This window comes from Canis lupus, chromosome 16 (assembly GCF_003254725.2).
Source record: "Canis lupus dingo isolate Sandy chromosome 16, ASM325472v2, whole genome shotgun sequence".
Taxonomy (NCBI): Eukaryota; Metazoa; Chordata; class Mammalia; order Carnivora; family Canidae; genus Canis; species Canis lupus.
The window spans coordinates 54,476,939-54,497,900 of record NC_064258.1 but is presented as its reverse complement, the minus strand read 5'-3'; the positions used below and the strand labels follow the sequence as shown (position 1 = coordinate 54,497,900).

The 20,962-nt window shown below is 35.8% G+C and overlaps 1 protein-coding gene across 7 annotated transcripts in view; it reads left to right on the top strand.

The window, feature by feature from the left end:
* Window positions 1–20,962, top strand: part of WDR17 (WD repeat domain 17) — a 113,043-nt gene that overhangs the window by 38,432 nt on the left and 53,649 nt on the right. For all 7 annotated transcript variants that reach the window (XM_049094907.1, XM_025434042.3, XM_025434041.3 and 4 more), the window contains 5 exons: window positions 247–375; window positions 6,949–7,132; window positions 10,834–11,064; window positions 16,608–16,859; window positions 19,116–19,238. In XM_049094907.1, the coding sequence (XP_048950864.1) occupies window positions 247–375; window positions 6,949–7,132; window positions 10,834–11,064; window positions 16,608–16,859; window positions 19,116–19,238 (919 nt within the window). The remainder of the gene's footprint in view (window positions 1–246; window positions 376–6,948; window positions 7,133–10,833; window positions 11,065–16,607; window positions 16,860–19,115; window positions 19,239–20,962) is intronic.

The following is a 20,962-nucleotide window of genomic DNA, read 5'->3' as shown; positions in this document are numbered from 1 at the left end:
GCCAAATGTTATTTGTCATTTATCATTTTATAATTTCGTGTTTTCAAATTTGAGTTATCTGCCTTAATGTCTCTAGACATTTGGGGATTTCAGCTCTCGTTCTCTGAAAGTGTACATCGAGATTAATAGTCCTAGTAGAGAATTTTTTCAGGACATTAAGATAAGGATTGATGAAGATAGACATAAAATAATTAAGTTTATTGAATCATGAAAATGGCTGATGTTTCTCCAAATTTGTTTTTTAAGGCAAACATGTCCCAGGTAAGGCAGGTGGGACTGCTGGCCGCTGGATGTCAGCCGTGGAACAAAGATGTATGTGCTGCCAACGGAGACAGGTTTGCATATTGCGCCACCCTGGCCATCTATATTTACCAGGTAAGATACTATTGATTCTTTTTGATTTCTAATTTAATTAAGTAAAATTAAAATTTAATTTAATACCTATTTTAAAAATCCCTGTTATATAAAAGGCTTAGTGCTGTAATTTAATTGATACTTCTATTTTGTTGCTGTTTATACTATATAGGTTTTACAGGTCAGACTTTTAGAAAATGCTTATATCATAGTTTTAAATTATTGGAAAAACCTTAGTTGATGTCATAAACCTTTATGTGCTGTTCATCAAAAAGAATTTCCTCAAGAATTAAAAGCTTCCAGTTCATGAGTGGTGAGCAATTAGAATTTAATCCTTTTAAAATATATTTCCATATAAGTAGTTGGAATTCATGTATTCCTTTGTTTCAGACCTGGCTCAGTAGCATTTTCTATGAAAAAAAATCATAAGTTGAAGAATGTGGGTCATCTGTTAGAGATCATTATAGTGAAAACAGGGCAGATATGAAATACGTTGAGCTATTCTTGAGATTCACACCTTTATCACTCCTTTTTCTCATGTCTGAGCTCCATCCAGACATCTCTTCGTCAGTTCCCAATCTATAGAGCCCATGGCCTTCTGAATAGCCCCAGATAGAGGTACCACAAGCATCTTAAATCAGGTCAGTCTTTCTGCTCAAACCTAGAGTCAGCATTTCAGTGTTAGCAGCTAAACTTTCATCCAAAGCCCCCGTGTGAAGGTTAGCTACCTTAGGGCTCTCTCTTCTACTCACCTCCTGTACTAGAGGTAAGCGGGAGCAATCCTAGCATTTGGTAACCTTTATATCCTTCTCACCTAAACTATTATAATAATCTCTTACTATCCTCTTCGCTTCTACTTTGAGTCCCTTTAATTTATACTGCAGTGTAATCAATCATCATGTAATGCAAATCCAGAATTTTCTATCTTCAGCTGCTCCTCATTCTTTCATATTAACATCCAGACTTTGTAGTGTGACATTGTTTTGCAGTGTTTCTTTCACCTCTCGGCTCACCTTGTGGCCCGGGCATAACCAACCTAATTGTATTTTCCAAAACATCTCAGACTCTTTATATCTTGCCTTTGCTTACACAAGGTTTTCCATTTGCCTGCGTTGCCTGTTTAGAGAATGTTTTCTCATCTTTCAAATCTTGGCTCAAGTGTCTAAACTCTTTTCCACATTCTGCTTTTTCTCTTTCCTGTTAGCAAAGGACCTTAGGAAATGCACTGCCTGTCTGCCTGCTTCCCTTTGCCAGCAAAAGCCTTCCTTACCTTTGAATTTCTCAAGTTACTCTGTACTCTCTGGAATTTAATAGACACTCACTAAATACTTTTTGAATGATATATGTCTTTTGTTGTTTTGAAACACCAACTCATTCCAGTTAAGAGTGAAAAAAAATTATTGGATTATTCCAGAGTAAAAATCCTTTTAATTACTGATACTGTAGTTTATCGACAGTTTAAGAAATCATAGCAGTAATCTACAAACCAACTAATTTTCCACAACTTTGAGTTATATTTTATGTAGTCCATTATTCAACATTGTAGAAACACCCAGGAATCAAACTGCAGTTTCAGTGTAACTCACATTTTTTCACTTTCCATTGCTCTGTACACAAAGACAGCAGCAGGCCTGTCAATCTCTTCCTTTTCCCTCCCATCTGCCTCCCTTACACTTTGCATGTCTCCCCAAGCTTCTCACTCCCAAAGATCTCCTACAACATTTCTCCCTTAGTCTTAAGTCCCTGTCTTCTTGTTTTATTTCCTTTTAGAGAAGCAGAACATAAAAGTCAAGGCCAACTGTTCCTGCATGGAGTAGGGAAGAGAGTGGATGAAGACAGAAGTTAATTTTTTTCATGTTCGCATGTGTCTTAAGTTTGATGATGACATTTTATGACTTGAATATTTAGGAAGACTGGGTTATAATTATTAAATTAAAAATTTCTGAAGAAAGTTTATGTGTCATTTTTAAAGACTGAAACAAACTAAAAATCACCCTGATTTAGAAATTAAAACAAATTCAGGTGGCAGTTCATTACAGAGTCCACTGCAAAACCTTGTTTCAAAGTATGCAAATAGAAGATTACATTTGTATTAAATGATGACGTTAACATTCAACTTATATTAATCAGTACTGTTTTAAATGTCATTATCTAAATTGAAGTGCTTTGAAAAATATGCTACATAAATACAAAATATAATTATTTTCAAAGGGAATATTTTTTAAATAATATATAGGGTCAATGTACAGTCAGTATTTGATAGTCTGTTGATGCTGTTATTATCAAATCTGTCTGAAATATTAAATGATACTTGTAAATGCCATAAGAATTTTTTCTTTGACCATTGAATTGTGAACTACTCTAAAAATAATTTGTGGTCCAATTCAGTGTAATGGTATGGGCTTGTCATACTGAATTGTAAATATAATAATCCCTGTAAGTTATATATATTGTGTTTAACATACTACTTGGATAATTTGTATAGTAAGGCCAGTGACGGTCATTGATGTGCGCAGAGCTTCTTGTGTTTTTATTGTATTTATAGACTCTTCCACTGAATTTCTAACTTATATAGTAGTTTTTTCTATTATGTGCATTAGACACATTCACATTATTTACCATAGATAACTGAAATCACTGAATAGCTTAAAACGTACAAACTTATCCCTAAACGTACAAACTTATCCCTAAATGTACAGAAAATGTACTTATATAAACAGGCCAACTTAAGATTATTATAACTGCAATACTAATAAGATGAAAACTCCACTGGTACTTGGTTGTCTTTAATAATATTTTCATCTGAAGTTGTTCGGAATAGCTAAAGTTTAAGTAGTAATAGATACAGAAATTACAGAAGGGAAAACTGAGGGAAATTATTAGTTCATTAGTCAAAGTTTTATATACAGAGATGTTCACTACAGCATAATGTGTGATGGCAAAAGTTGAAAGTTGCTTAAATGATAAATAATAGCATAATGGCTCATTTTTTCCATAATATGAACTGGATCTCTTCCATTGGCCAAGAATCTCTAGGTAGTAAAAATACAACAATGAACAAACCAGGCAGATTCTTCTCATCAAATTCATATTCTTAGTAAGAACAGGGGGCAGGAAGTGATCCTAAAAAAAAATAAGCAAATAAATAAGTAAATGTTGCAGGAAAAAAGTGTTCTATGAAGGACACAAAACAGGTAATACGTTAGAATCACTGACACGAAAAACAAAGGCAACATAAACAAGTGTGACTTCATCAGACTAGAAACCTTTTGCACAGCGAAGGAAGTCATCCACAAAATGCAAAGGCAGCCCACTGAATGGGAGGAAATATTTGCATATCATACATCTGATAAGGGATTAATATCCAAAGCACATAAAGAACTCATATGACTCAATGGCAAATTAAACAAATGATCTGATTAAAAAATAGAGGATGTGAATAGACATTTTTCCAAAGAAGACATACAGGTGGCCAACAGATGCATGAAAAGAAATCACATCACTCATCACCAGGGAAGTGCAAATCAAAACCACACTGAGATAGCACCTCACACCTGTTAGGATGACTGTTTTCAGAAAGACAAGGAATAACGAATGTTGGGGAGGATGTGGAGAAGAGAGAACCCTTGTGCACTGTTGATGGGAATGTAAATTGGCGCAACCACTATGGAAAACTCTATGGAGGTTTCTCAAAAAATTAACCCTCATACGATCTAGCAGTTCTATTTTTGCGGAAGTAAAAACACTAATTTGAAAAGATGCATTTCAGCATCTTTTTCACTGCACTATATCTGAGACCTGGAAGTAATCCAGTGTCCATTGATGGATGAATGGGTAAAGAAAATGTGGTGCATATGTACATGCAATGGAATACCATTTAGCCATAAAAAGAAGGAAGGAAACTTTGCTGTTTGCTATAATGTGGGTGGACCTTGAGGGAATTATGTTAAGTAAAATATGTCAGAGAAAGACAAGTACTGTATGATCTCACTTAAAGATGGGCTTCTCTTTAAAATTTTTTTTGATTTTTTATTTATTTATTCATGAGATACACAGAGAGAGGGAGAGAGAGGCAGAGACACAGGCAGAGGGAGAAGCAGGCTCCATGCAGGGAGCCCGACGTGGGACTCGATCCCTGGACTCCGGGATCACGCCCTGGGCTGGAGGCAGGCGCCAAACCGCTGAGCCACCCAGGGATCCCCTATGATCTCACTTATATGTGGAATCTAAAACAACAACCAACAAAATGAACTCATAGACACTCACAGATACCCAGGATAGATGGGTGGTTGCCAGAGGTGGGGATGGGGTGGGGGCTGAATGGATGAAGGTAGTAAGAAGGTACAAACTTCCAGTTATAAACTAAGTAAGTCATGAGGATGCAATGTACAGCATGTTGAATGTAGTGAATAGCACTGTATTATTTATTTGAAAGTTGCCCAGAGAGTAGATCTTAAAATTTATCATCACGAGAAAAAAAGTATAGCTACGTGTGGTGATTGTTAACTAGACTTACATGATCATATAGCCGTATATGCAAATGTCAAATCATTATGTTCTGTATCTGAAACTATCCAATTTAAAAAAAGGATAGAGTTATGTTTTGGGGTGGGTATGGGTGTATAAATTTATTTAGATACTTTGGTCAGAAAATACCTTTGTAAAGAGGAATCTTAGAACTGAGACCTGAACAGGAAAGAATGAGTAACCACGAGCTAATCGATGGGGAGAGCATTCGTTCTTTGTCTGACTTATTTCACTTAGCAAGATACCTTCTGCCTCTACCCAAGCTAGCCATTCTGACGGGTATAAGGTGGTATCTCATTGTGGTTTTGATTTGCATTTCCTGGCTGATGAGTGATGTTGAGCATCTTTTCATGTATCTTTTGGCCATGTGTATGTCATTTTCTTTGAAAAATATCTATGGAGGTCCTCTGCCCATTTTTAACAACATTATTGGGGTTTTTTTTGGTGTTCAGTGTTAGAAGTTCCTTATATGTTTTGGATATAACTCCTTATTGGATATACCATTTGCAAATATCTTCTCCCATTCCATAGGGTGCCTTTTCATTTTGTGATGATTTCCTTCACTGTGCAAAAGCTTTGTAACTTGGTGTAGCCCCAATAGTTTATTTTTTAACCTAATTTTTTTCCTTCATTTAAATCTAATGGAAAAATTACAGAAAAAATATTCCAAAACCAGGGTTTTTTCCTCACAGACGTAGGTATAGAAAATATAATAAAGCTCTGAATTATTATGCATATTTAAATAAATTTACATTTATTTTTACTTGTTTTAAAATTATTGTTTTGCTCCCTTATTTTTTTTAAACTTCTTGTTTTCTACTCATTATTTATCAGGGAAATGCAAATCAAAACTATAATATCACCTCACACCTGTCAGAAGGGCTAAAATCAACAACATAAGAAACAACAGATGTTGGTGACGATGTGGAGAAAACGCCACCGTCATGCACTGTTGGTGGGAATGCAAATGGTGCAACCACTGGGGAAAACAATATGGAGGTTCCTCAAAAAGTTAAAAATAGAACTACCCTATGATCCAGAAATCACAGTAACGGGTATTTACCCAAAGAACACAAGGATGCGATTTCAAAGGAATACATACACCCCTATGTTTACAACAGCATTACTTAATAATAGCCAAGATATGGAAGCAGCCAAGTATCCATTGATTGATGAAAGGATAAAGAAGCAAAAAAATATATATATATATGTATATATATATATATATATACATATATATATATATTCTATTGTATTCAATCTATTCTATTCTTTACACACACACACACACACACACACACACACACACACACAATGGAATGTTATTCAACCATAAGAAAGAATGAAATCTTGCCATTTGCAAACAACCTGGATGGAGCTAGAGAGTATAATGCTAAGCGAAATAAATTAATCAAATAAGGACAAATACCACATGATTTCACTCATTTGTGGAATTTAAGAACCAAAACAAGCAAAGGGAAAAAAAAATGAGAGACCAATCAAGAAATAGACTCTCGAGTGCCTGAGTGGCTCAGCTACTTAAGCATCTGCCTTTGGCTCAAGTCATGATCCCTCCCTGCTTTGGGCTCTCTGCCCAAAGGGGAGCCTGCTTCTCCCTTTCCCTTTGCCTCTCCCCTCTACTCGTGCTCTCTCTCAAATAAATAAAATCTTAAAAAAAGAAAGAAACAGACTCTTAATGTTAGAGAATAAACTGATGGAGGAGAAAGGAGTTGGGGGGGATGTGAAATAGGTGATGAGGATTAAGGAGGACACTTGTGATGAGCACTCGGTGATGTATGGCAGCGTTGAATCACTGTATTTCACACCTGATGCTAGTATAACACTATGTTAGCTAACTGGAATTAAAATTTTTAAAAAAGATTTCTTTCTATTCATTGAATACGTTTAACACTTGAAAGTGGACCAAGGCTTGAAATGTGTTCATATCATGTTATTAGTTGTACTAATTTTCATGTATGTAGCTTTTTAAAAATAGTGTGATTATTAACAAAAAGTGTATTATCAAAAAAAAAGCACTGAAATGTCTTGTTTATATATTTTTTTTAGTTGGATCACCGTTATAATGAATTCAAACTTCATGCCATTATGTCTGAACATAAAAAAACAATCACAGCTATCTCTTGGTGTCCACATAACCCTGATCTGTTTGCAAGTGGCAGTACCGATAATTTAGTGATCATTTGGAATGTTGCAGAACAAAAAGTCATTGCTAAGCTCGACAATACAAAAGGTATATTTATAACTGGAGTTTATTTTATTAAATGAAATATTTTTATTTTAGTAAGCAAAATAATTAAATTAGCTCAGATTTTAAAGTACTGGTTTTTAAACTTTGCAGTGCTAACGTATGTATGAAATACATTTCACATTGTGACTCATTGTGTGCATACATATGTATGAAACTGAAACGGAATTTCGTGAAATGTTTATACTTCATACACCAGTCATTTAAAAATAGTCAATACCATATGGTTTCATTGGTTTCATTAATGTTTAAATATAACAAAAATTCCCAAAATAAGTATAGAAATAATACTGGGTAAGATTTTCTTAATGGGACAGTTGATCAGCCTGTTCATTGGTCTACAAGGACAGTGTTAGGCATGTTACCTGTGCCTAACTGAGCTGGTTTCTTCCTTTATTTTTCACTGTGTCAAGATAGAAAGTCCTAGTTTACCCAAGTAGGTCTTAGTGAATTGAGTATTATTGCACTCTTTCTAGTTAGCATCTTACCCCATAATGATGACGTTATCATTTTTCTGTTGTCACATATGTCACAATAATTCACTTTTTGAGCACGACGGATGTGTCAGTTATTAATTATGATTTTGAGAGCTACGGCTGGATGTGTTTTTGATGTGCAGTTCTTTTCTTTTTTTTTTGTGCAGTTGTTTTCTAATAGTTGCTGGTTATAGCTTTGAGTTAGAAAACTGAGATGTGGCAGTCTCACTAGCTGTATTTTTCTCAGTTTCTTAAAAATGTTCTTTTCAGTATGTAGCAACAATATTGAGAATTCACAGGCAATTATATGTGAGTCTTGCTTCCAAGATAATGATGCCTTTTGGAACCTTTGGATATGCCCAACATACTTATAGTATATTTCCTTTTCTTTGTCTTTTCAAATTTAGGTCATTAGGAATGCTAAAAATACCAGTAAAATAAACCAATTTTGTTACACAACTTTCATCTTAAAAAAGTATTTGCCAAACAAGGTTAATTTTTAAACTAGAAAACTATGAATCTTATTCCCAAGTTCATATAACATGCTTACCGTTTTCACCTGCAACAATTCCTGAGCTTCAGTATTAGATAGTGTATAGTGTGTTCCAGTCTCTGAGCAAAAATTTTTTTGAAGTCAACTGTATTCAGTGAGCTTCCATGAATTACATGAATGGTAACAGTTTTCCTTAAGGTTTTCAATACATCAATGAGAAAAAGCCAGAATACTTTTGGTGCAAAGCTTTATCATGTAGAAACAGCAGTTGACCGCCTCAATCAAGATTTTTCATATTTTTCCGATCATACTTGTTTCTCTACCAATCACAAATCCTACAGGTTTTTCCAGTATTGTTTGTATCGATCAATAGTGCATTTTCTCGGTACTTTATATTCAGTTTATGTGAGACTAATTTTAAGAAACACAATAAATACTCCTTAAATGCCACATGATGTCAGTTGGTCACACAAAATCCATACTGGACTATAACTGCATAATAATACTTTCTAAATGTTATGCACAGGTACAGATTAGCCAATGTATTATTGTATTATCACTTAGTTTATCCACTGATTTGTCATCAAGCACTATATGCATCACCTCTATTCATGATGGAAGAGTTTTTTATTCATTAGCTGTGTGTACCATACCTTCTTTTGCCACTGAGCATACAATTAAATAAGACCTTCATTAGCATTTGTAGAATTCTTAAATGATTGTGGTAACAGTTTTGGTCACTTTAACATATTTTTCTTTTCCTTACATATTTTCTTTTGAAAATTTTCAGAGTTAACAATAATCCTCTTGCTGTTTCTAAATATCTCCTTAATTTGAAGTTTGAATGCTTTATTTTATTTGCAAAAAGAATATTATGAAAATTTTGGTGATTTTCATTGTAAATAATTCCCTTTGAAATGTCTTAGACTCTGTTTCTTCTTTTGAGAATCCAGCTTAAGCAAAGTGGAAATTTGTAGTCACCTTTTTTTGAAAATCAGTATTAGAACTTACACATAACAGCAGTTGAACTTGAATTTATTTCTGTATTTTGTATTTCATCATTCTGTTTTCCATAATAATTCATTTAAAGGAAAACAAGTATTAGTTTGTTTAAATGTAAAATGTTAAAATTATCATCAACTTGAAAAATTCACACTTAATAATATCCTTTCAGGGAAAAAAAAAACAACATTGTTAGCTGGATTATAGTACTACTTACCTATCTCAGAATATTTTGGGAAGAATTAAATGAGCTGATATTTTTTAGAGCTCTTAGAAGTACTTACATTAATAAGCCACTATAGACGTCTTTTCTGTTTTAACTTTTAGACATTTCTGGTCCCTTCTTTTCCTTGCTGCCTTTCTGGAAATATGCAGAGAGCCAGCATTTGAGGGGCTTTCTTCAAGTATGCCATGGTGGTTTGACCCATTCAGAATATCTTACCCCTTATTGGGAAATTCTTCTTCTGTTCATGTATCCTATAACCACATCAGCTTTTTATTGGCCTTATTCATGGACTCTTTCTTTCATTCCTTGTATAAATATGTATGTGTTACCACTCTATGTCAGGCTCTGAACTAGGCATTAGGCTTCCAGTTTCTGCCTCTTGGAACATGAAGGACTGTTGACACAAATTAATTCACTGTTAATGAACAACAGTTGACTCTGTGTCTTTGTTCATGTCATTTTCTCCTCCTGGGAAATACTACTCATCCCATACATTAAATATAACTGCTCCCTCAGAATATAACTCAAATCCAGATTTTTCCCAGGACAGTTGCCCAACGGTTCACAAACCTCTCTACACATCAGAATCATTGGAAGAAACTTATTACAAATAGATTCCTGGGCCCTAATTCCATATGATCTGAGGTACATATTCCATGTGCATTTGTTAAAAGTATCTGTGTTGGGAGAATCATGACCTCTGTCTTGAGTTACAAATTTACTGTGACCCTTATTTTATATATGATTTATTCTATCACAGTAATAGTAAGAATACAGTTAACTTTTGTATTTCTTTTGTAGTATAGTTTAAAAGCGTCTTTTACATACATTATTATATTTCCTTTCCTAATATTCACATAGAATAGGTGTTCAGCTATTTTGAGTTCTATCCATTTTATAGAGGAGATGACAGAGGTGTAAGAGGTAAAGTTATTTAATTCATCTGAAGCACCACTAAGATTTGAAACTAAATCCTTAAAAGACATAGATTGTGGCGTTTGTTATTAAATCCCTGTAGTAGCATGTAACTTTTCATACATGTAATCTTTATCTTCCCAAGATATTACATTTATATCTAAATTTAAGATCCTTTAAATCAGGTATCTATCATATCCCATATAAACTTGTACACCCAGAATGCCTACAGCAAGTCTACACAAAAACTCAAAGAATCGATTGCTTTAATATATAGTTTCTGAAAGAAAAATCTGTATAAATTTCAGAATATTTGAAGCACATTGTGGTATTAATAGTTTTAAACATAAGTAGGTACTGTTCCTTGCATTATGGAAGCACCCTAGTATGTGGCCCATAGTCTTTAGGGTTACTTTAGAAGTCCAACTCCCAACTAAGAAGGTGGTAATTTTTTTAATAACAAGCCTATTCTCATATTTTAAGTTGTTTTGGAAATGTACAGTGGAAATAATATTTTACGGCACAAACTAATTCCATGTGTCTCTGTTACGTGTCTCTGTTTTATTTATTGTAGGGATACCTGCCTCTCTTAGCTGGTGCTGGAACGTAGGTGATGCGGTGGCATTTGTTTCCCACAGAGGCCCACTCTTCGTTTGGACCATCTCAGGACCAGACAGTGGAGTGACTGTACACAAGGAGGCTCATAGCTTCTTGTCTGATATCTGTATATTCAGATGGCATACCCAAAAAAAGGGGAAAATTGTATTTGGTCATATTGATGGAAGTCTATCAATTTTTCAACCAGGTAAGAATTTAATTAGAGTCTCTTAAAGTTTATTTTTCTTTCCTTATATAATTTCTTTCCTACACAGCATATGGCCAAAATTAACAATATTTTAATTTTAAAATATTAGCTGTGCAAATTTTTGAAGTAAATTTTTACATGAAGTAAATTTTATTGTAATATACTTAACTCAGCTGTGCAGGTTGTACTTTGAGTTAATCCAAATCCAGTCATTTGCCCCGTATTTTTACTTTTTAAAGTCAGTTTATTTCTGTACATTTTCTAAGAAAATGGCCTGAACGAACAAGGACATATAGCAGAAGAATACGATGACTTACTAATATGACTCAAAAATATTTTCCCACCTACTTGTAAAATGCCATTGTGATGTTGTCGCTCCTTAGCAAGGAGATAAAAGGAAATAATAAATCTTTGGATCTCCCGATCAGCTAATTAATCTAGCTGAATAAAGGGGTCTGAGAAACTAATTTATGTTTGTTTTTTTATTTAAACGATGATAAAACATGTAATAGAAAGATCTAAAAATTACCTGAACAGTTCTCCACGCATAAGGAAGAATGGCTACTGTCTGAGAAACATGTTCTTGGCCATCTGGCATGTCTGTTGATGAATGTGACTCCTGACTTGCTAGATAGATAGATGGATTAGGATAAGGAACACTACTTTCACAAAATGTAGTACATTCAATTTATCTGAAATAAATAGAAGAATAAAGAAATTGAAGTTGAACAGATGAAATCACAAAAATTTGAATAAATATTTCTTAAATAATCTTTAGGATAGTTATTTATTAACATTAAAAAAATGACATATAAAACATTGATATTTTGGGGCCATTTTCTCTCAATACATTTCAAACAGGACCTGTTAATTTTTAAAGAAAGATAACAAGTCTACATATACTTCTTCCCCGCATCCCCTCTGCTCTTTGCACATATCCTCTTGTTCCTTCTGGTTATACTAATTTAACTTGGGGAGAGTTTCATCTGTTTGTTTCAAGTTGGAATGGGGAGGGATCTGTGCATGTTTTTTGGCTTCATTTGGATTTGTTGTTGTCTTAGATACTTCCACCCTATCTGTTCCTCTCATTGGAAGAAAATTCTATTTTACAGTTGGTCATTTTGATCTGGTCCATGCCACTTCTTTCCCTCCTTGGCTCTTTGATCTGCGGCAGCCTTCTCAGTCCCAGGGAGGTAATTTAGAGACAGTCAAGATGACAGTGTGCTTTGTGGGTCCTCCTCTTGATTCTCTGTGGTCTGGAGTTATAACCAGATCTCGTTACGGACTCCCCCACTACTCCCCCAACCAGCCTGCGCCCAGAGATTTCATAAAGATTGTGATTTTTTTTTTGAGAAAACTGTGTGCTGCTGAGCTCTATCTAAAGAGGAGAACTTTAGAGTGTGTACTTACTTTGGTCCAAATTTCATTTGAGGTATTATTCATATTTTATAATTTGTCATTGTGGCCATCTCCTTTTTCAATGACTAGGGCTTTCTTTTCTTGCTTTATTATTATTATTAGGCAAGAACAATCATTTAAAAATTATTTTTAATTATTTTTTAAAGTATTATATAATACCTTTATAAAAAGGTATTATAAAAATGCCTTTTTAAAATTAGGTATTTTTGAAGGTTTTAAGTAGTAAGACATTGAGACCTTGCATTATGTATCGAAGATGCAAAACACTGAGACATCGTATGCTTATTCTCACATAAAAAGAATAGGAAGGCATAAAGACCTCCTTTGCCCTTTGCATCTCCCTTTTGTGAATTGAAGTCAGGGTGGAATGTATGGTATTTCAAATTCTGACCTGTGACTTCCAGAAGAGGCCATCATTTTCCCATAACTCATCTTCCAGTTATTAATTGAAGTAATTTGCGCATTTGTACCTATTCATCAAGTGTTTTATTTTTCTGGATCCACCATGTGTTCATTCGCTAGGGCTGCCCAAATAAAGTTCCATACCCTGGATGGCTTAGAGCAACAAATTCCTTGTTGCACAGTTCTAGAGACCAGAGATAAGAAATCAAGGTGTCCTGAAGGCACCGGGGAAGCCTCTGCTCCAGACCTCTCCCTTAGCTTCTGGTCATTCCTTAGCTTGCTGCAGCTTAGCATCAGTCTTCACACGGCATTCTCCCTGTGTGCATGCAAGTCTCTGTTCAAATTTCTCTTGTTTATAAGGACACAGTCATATTGGATTACGGTTCACCCTAATGACCCCATCTTAGTTTATCATCTGCAAATACCCCATTTCCAAATAAAGTCACATCCACAGATCCTTGGAGGTTAGGACGTCAACATCTTTTTTTTTTTTTTTTTGATGGGAGGGGGGACACAATTCAACCTATCCATACAGACTTCTTGGCCTCATTTATTTCATAGGATGTTTAACAATGAATATGTACAAAACATTAGCAAAGGTATAAGTAAGCCTGCCATGCGTTTGCCTTTTGCTTATACATGAGCTCAGAGGTCATGAAGGAAATACTACTTTTTTATTCTGATGTTACATTCTATATTTCGAGTTTGAAGCCTTGAGAATGATAGCATTAGTACTGGTATTATTATGCTTTTTAATTTTCCTGAAGAGTGGTCACTTTTACCTTCTTAATGATTTATTGGCACAACAGATTGTCTCTATGAAACAAGATAGAATTTATGCTCTCGAGGTTTCTGCAGGACACTAAGACCTCATGCTCTCTGTTGTTCTATCTTCATCTCTCTTGGAAGAAGAAGGAAATACAGAGGTGATGCAGCTGGCTTTTCCACCTTCTCCCTTTCGGTCTGAAAAACACCACTTTATTCTGTATTAGATACTGGATTTTCATGTAAAAATTCACCTATGAACAGAGAATTCTAGGGCCAAAAATATTAGAAAACTGCTTTAGCTATTTTAAGTTATGGTTTTGACAAACCAGGTTGTCAGAATTTTTTATCTTCATTATAGAAATGTTTTCATTGAATTGACTTTGGTGTTGTTCCAAGGATGTGCATTAATTACGTTTGTATGGTTTTATTTTAGAAATGTTGATGACATTGTCCATATGTAATACTGTGTTCCTTTTTGAAAACACCTGAGAAACCTGTATTTCTCATCTCAGTTCTGGGAAAAGCTGTGCTTCTCCTGAGCATATTTTTTTGTCTTTTTGTTTTATTTTTATCCTATGGACACCATGAGTTGTTACCTTACATGATTTTTTTTTTTCTCTTTTCTTTGGCCACCGGTCTCAGAATTCGACAGCTATATAGCTGTATAGTATAATAATGTTCCCTCATTATTTTGTTCTTCAACTCCAATTTGCCGTTGCCCTAGTTTTTGTGTTTTATTTTTTATATAGAAATTATCAGCCTTATCTTCTTATTGACTTACCTTCTCAAATGCTTCTTTCCCTATATGACAACACAAGTTCCCTGATATTTGTATAATAAAATAGAACATAAATAATAACAAAATAAATATATAAAATAATGAAAGTATTATCAACTATTATGGCTGAATAAAATTTTATAGATTTAGGTTTTTTTTTTTTAAGATTTTATTTATTCATGAGAGACAGAAAGAGGCAGAGACACAGGCAGAGGAAGAAGCAGGCTCCCTGGGGTGAGTCTGATATGGGACTTGATCCCAGGACCCCAGGATCATGCCCTGAGCCAAAGACAGATGCTCAACCGCTGAGGCACCCACGTGCCCCTAGTTTTCTATATTTTTATAAGAAAAATGTTGGTACTAGAATAGAAAACAGTGACTATAATTCATAATCATTTGACTAGGTATGGGGCTTTCGGGCAACATGATTTAGGTATTATAGCAATTTGCCTCGCATATTTCCCCAAATTTGTGTCACTTGTTTTTATTTAATTTTTCAGATGTTGGAGTATTTTTCATAAACCATTGATATTAACTGGCACATGCAAATACCTAAACATTAAGACATAGCTTTAGTACAGCGTAGGTTAATCTTTTCTCTCTCTCTCTCCCTCTCTCTCTTTCTGACTTGTCGTGATTGGCTATATTAATACTCAGTACTATTTGTTACATCAACTAACAGGTTAGCAGATGTTTATTTTGGGAAAGAAGAGGCAAAATTTTCTTGATGATGATTGCAAAAACTTGATAAAGCCAAATAAAAGAAACATCACATGTACCTACAATGATTTTATATGCAAAAATTCTAAATAAAATGCAAGGTTATCATCATAAAGAATAGGGGTGCCTGGGTGGCTCAGGCGGTTAAGCAGCTGCCTCTAGCTCAGGTCATGATCCCAGGGTCCTGGGATCGAGCCCCACATGGGCTCCCTGCTCAGCAGGAAGTCTGTTTCTCCCTCTCCCTCCATCCCCTCTCCCCCACACTCGTGCTGTCTCTCGCTCACTCTCTCAAGTAAATAAAATATTTAAAAAAAAATCATAAAGAATAATGTATTCTGACAAATTTCATCCCGACCCAGAAACTGTGAGGTTTTCAGTTCATTTTACAGATATCTTATACATCCACGGAGATTTATTCTTTTCTGCTTTTATAATCCGATATGTTGAAAAAACATCTGTAATGGTGATATTACAGAAGGAGCTATGGTATCTGTCAGTTGGGTTATTGCTTAGTAAATCCCTCTTACAGCGTTTGTAATACTTGGGAGGAGTTGAGTCTTTCTGTGAAGACTGTGGTCTCTAAACACCATTTGTTTTGCTGCCTTTCCTCTGGGGACCAGGGCAGGGGATGGGGGGGGGCGCCTAATTGGAGCCCCTCCTGGGGTAACTGCAGAAGCACTTTTACCCCATTGCTACTCATGTCTAAATTTGGAAGAAACAAGAGGATTGCTTGATAGTCCTTTGCTTCATTTAATTCTGCATGTTTTATGTCCCTATTTTTCTGGCTGCCGTATTTGTACTGGTTGTCAGGAGTGAGTTATGGTTATGACACCTGCTGTGATGCGTGAGGAAGGGGTGACAGTCAATATTGATATGTTGCTTGTAACAGGCCCCACTGTTCTTAGCACTTGGAGTGACTAAGTCACTTAATCTTGTACAAAACTCCACGAGCTAAGTACTGTCACGTTCTCCATTATACAAATAAAACACTGAGCAGCCCACAGAGGTTCCATGTCTTGTCTGGGAAAGCAGAGCCAGTCGGTGGTGGAAGGACGCTTTGCACCCAGGCGGTGGGCTGCAGATGTGTGCTTTTAATCACAGCAGGGTGTTCCTTTTGGTAAGCACTTCCCTTGCCTGCACTGCCATCACTCACTGGAAATCACAGTTGATGACAAGATCATGGGTGTTGTTTAATCTGTCTTTTCCCTTGGGATTTCAGTAACAAATAGGAGGAACATTCAGGGCACTAGAGATTGCCAAATCCAGCAGTTCAGTCTGACCTTCCTCTCGTCCCCCTGCACCCATGTGTTGATGATGACCTCTGCACAGAAATGCCAGATCTGTGTCCCCGTACTCTCAGAGGCCACTGGTGTGCCGAGAGGAAAGTAATAGCATCTCAGTTGTGGCTTTTCTTTTGAGTGTTTTGTTTAAGATCTTTTTCTTTATGTCTTAATAGGTAATAAAAGTCAGAAGCATGTTCTGAGACCTGAATCTCTTGAAGGGACAGACGAAGAGGATCCAGTGACAGCCCTGGAATGGGACCCACTGTCCACAGATTATCTCCTGGTGGCTAATTTGCATTTTGGAATTCGCCTGCTAGATTCAGAATCCCTTTATTGCATAACGACGTTTAATTTTCCCAGTGCAGCAGCTTCTGTTCAGTGCTTAGCCTGGGTTCCCAGTGCTCCTGGGATGTTTGTAACTGGGGGTAAGTTGACCCTGTTCCCCAGAGTTTTAAATATATGTGTATTCTCTGTGTGAGTCAGGGAAATTCTACTCTTTTATTGGTTACTTTTGTGTAAAATGTATTAATATCCCAGTATTATCATTTGTTATAGTAAATGCCTAGTTTACTGTATGTCATTAACATAGTGCAAATAGAAATGAAATTAATGGAGTGCCTGGGTGGCTCAGTTGGTTAAGCGTCTGCCTTCGGCTCGGGTCCAGGTCTCAGGGTCCTAGGATCAAGTCCCACATGATGCTCCCTGCTCCACGGGGCGTCTGCTTCTCCCTCTGCCTCTGCCACCGTCCCTGCTTGTGATTTCTCTCTCTCTCTCTCTCTCTCTCTCAAATAAATAAATAAAATATTTTTAAAAAGTGAAAATAAGGCCCAGTTTTCCAGGTTTCCAGTAATAAATTGGAACGTATTCTATATGTGCACACACGTGCTCATGTTTTTGTGTTTGTGTATAGAAGACAAAGACAATTCAGTTTCGGGAATGGAAAGATGACAGTAGAAGTATTGACTAGAATGACAGTTGATGTAGATGGGAGCTCCGTGAGCCTCACTGATAATTTGGACAGTCAGTGACCATGGGTACCTAGGTAGACACGGTACTTTCAACCTAAGTTGGAAATGAAAATGCAGTTTATCATTATGGCTTGAAAGGAAGTTCCTTTATGATTTTCCCGAGTCCTGAAAGAATTAGTAAAGCTAAGAAGTGACGGGATAGGAAGATGAGGACATTTAAGCTAATAATTAGGAATTAACTCCTTCTACTGTTTTTTTGTTTAAGATTTTATTTATTTATTTATTTGAGAGAGACAGAGAGCACAAGTGGAGAGAGAGGCAGAAGGAGAAGCCAGCTCCCCATTGAACAGGGAGCCTGACTTGGGGACCCCAGGATCATGTCCTGAGCTCAAGGCAGAGGCTTCACCAACTGAGCCACCCAGGTGCCTTCCCTTCTCCTGTTTTCCTAGGATCAAAGAGAGAGGCCTCTGAAAGACTGAGTACTTTCAGCTACTTTATAACTATTTCCCATATTTGCGCAATGTGAAATAAGAGAGTTTTTATCCTTGGAACTGTCTTGAAGAAATTCTTTACTTCTTTGAACACTTATATTTATTATGCATGGAAGTAGATGGAGTCTTACTTACACATCATAACTGCCTTTCGTTCCGTAGGACATGATTAATGATAGACATGAATATTTTAAATATGTTGTCATTAATTCCGGAGTTAAAATTCACATGCCATAAAACTCAGCATTTTGAAGCGTGCAGTTCAGTGATGTGTCATCACAATGATGTACGACCGTTACCGCCACCGCCCTGTGGACGTTTTCTCATGCCCCCATAGACTCTTGCTGGTGGCCATCACTCTTCATGAACCCCTCTCTGTGGCCCCAAGTGCACGTGTGTGTGTGTATAAACTACTAACCTACCTTCTGTCTCTGGGAATTCACCTTGTCTGGACACTTCATAGAAATGGATCGTTCAGTACATGTGTCTGGCTTCTCTGGTTCATCCACATTGTAGTGTACGTCCTTCATTCCTTTTTACGGACGAACGATACTCCATTGTATGGACGTGACCGATTTTGTTCATCCATTCATCAGTTGACAGACATTTACCCATTTCTACTTTAATGCTGTGACAACATTGATGCACAGGTTTTTGTGTGGACATGTCTTTCTTCTGTTGAGTACAGTTGCTCAGTCAGATGGTGACTGTTTAATTATTTGAGGAACTGCCCAAATGTTTTCCAAAGCAGGTTATATATGATAGGAGGGATTTTCTGGAAGTGAGAGAGCTGTCTAATTGGTCTTTTGGTACATTTGGCAGTCTTGGTTGCAAGGAAGCAGTTTACAGACCTGTCAAAGACAACGTATCATTTAATATTATGTGTAGAAAATTTTTGTAGCTGGCTTTCCTAGAGCAAGTGTGTCAGTGGGGTGTTTTGGGGGGATCAAAGTCTGATAATGACCTTTGTAGGAAGCTGCCAAAGCAGGCAGTTTTTCACCACAGGAAAGGATTCAGAACAGAAAAAAGCAAAATAAGCCAAAAATTTAAAGGATGAATAGCATTTCATCTGTTTCTTTGTGTTACTGCATAATATTGTTTGAAGAATGCCGATAAGTGGTGCTAAAAATCTTGTAAGTTGACGTTTTTGTTACTACTTTTATGTATGGGCATTTTATGTTTCAAGTAAAATTAGTTAACTCTTTTTTCTTGATTTGACTAGATTCTCAAGTGGGTGTTTTGCGTGTTTGGAATGTTTCAAAAACAACGCCTATTGAGAATTTTAAATTAAAGAAAACAGGGTTTCATTGCTTACATGTACTTAATTCTCCTCCAAGAAAAAAGTGTAAGTAAAAATATCAAAATTTAATATTTTTCAATGTCAAACTTACTACTATCAAATAAGATGAATGATAGAATGATACAAATGCCAAGTACTATATGCCATTGAAAAGCAGATTTAAAAAAAAAATGGCCTTTGACAATATATATATACTAAAAGAACCATCAAGGCCACCCAATAGCTAATATTACTAAGTTGAAAATATTTAGAGCCAAGGTACATTTTTAAAATGCTAATAAATGAGAATATTAAGATAATCTCAAATTATCTACATGGGGAAAATGAGGAAATGATATTGGTGAAAACAAGAAATATCAAGAGTAATGGATCATATAAAATTAGTCTGAACAAGGAGACTTAATGTTTTAAGTGTGGCTCTTACACTGTAGGGTTTATAATAAAGTTGAAATAACCTAAATATTTGAAATATAGGATCTGGAACACATATTCCATGTTTGAATACCAGATGTCACTGGATTAGTAGTTGCTATTTTGGATATTCTTTCTTTATTTTTGTGTACTTTTTTTTCCAGTTACCTTTTATTGCTTCTCTAATTAAGAAAAAATAACAAAAGGCACTTAGGCTATTAAGGCAAAACTCTGGAATTTGGGGAGAGGTTTAGAATTTGAATTTTTCTTAAACATGAGAGAAAAGGGATTGACTTCCAAGTAAGCCAGGCCTGATGACTGTGTGTGCCTGGTAGTGCTTTCATCTTTGTGTGGGTCAGAGAAGAACACGGGGAAGGGGATGTAGTGATTGAGCAGTCGAGAGTTACTGACTCCTCCTTACTACTGTTGTCTTTATAATATACTAAATAATTAGCAAGAGCTATTCATTTTTTTTAATCATCTAGAATCTGTTTTTTTTTCTTTTTAAGTTTTTGTTTAATTTCTAGTTAGTTAATATACAGTGCAATATTGGTTTTAAGAGTAGAATTCAGTGATTCATCACTTACTGCAACACCCAGTGCTCATCACAAGTTGGCAAGATTTCATTCTTCTTATGGCTGAGTAATATTCCATTGTGTGTGTGTGTGTGAGAGAATGTATAACCTACATACACCAAGGGGCTATTCAAAGTAATGTTATTTTGGTTGCAAATTTAGTAGCAAATATAGTGGGTAATGGAAAATAGGGGACAATCTGTGCTTGAACCTCCAGACTTTACAAATTTAAGTTTTTTGGGCAGCCCCCGTGGCCCAGCGGTTTAGCGCCACCCTCGGCCCAGGCTGTGATCCTGGAGACCCGGGATTGAGTCCCACATCGGGCTCCCTGCATGGAGCCTGCTTCTCCCTCTGCCTGTGTCTCTGCCTCTCTTTCTTTCTCTCTCTCTCTCTCTCTCTCTCTGTTTCTCTTCTCTCTGTGTCTCTCATGAATGAATAAAATAAAATCTTTAAAAATTTTTTTAAGTTTTTCTGTGGAGTCCAACACTTCTGATTCCTGGGAACTAGAGGGTATAGAAACCTTAGGGACAGAGAAGTAATATGCTGGAAGCCAGCATATTGTTTATGCATCCTGTACATTTTTAAAGTTTTTTGTTTTCTTCTCTTGGTTGCTATCACGGGATGACTGAAATATTACAGATTCTCTTCTTTCATTTTTTTTCTTTTTTTTTTTTCTTGTTATAAGAGTAGCCCCTGCCCATTAGAGAAAAAACCAAAAATATGAAGAAGCATATACCAATCTTGTCATTATTAAGCATATCTTTTCAGGCCTATTGTTAGACA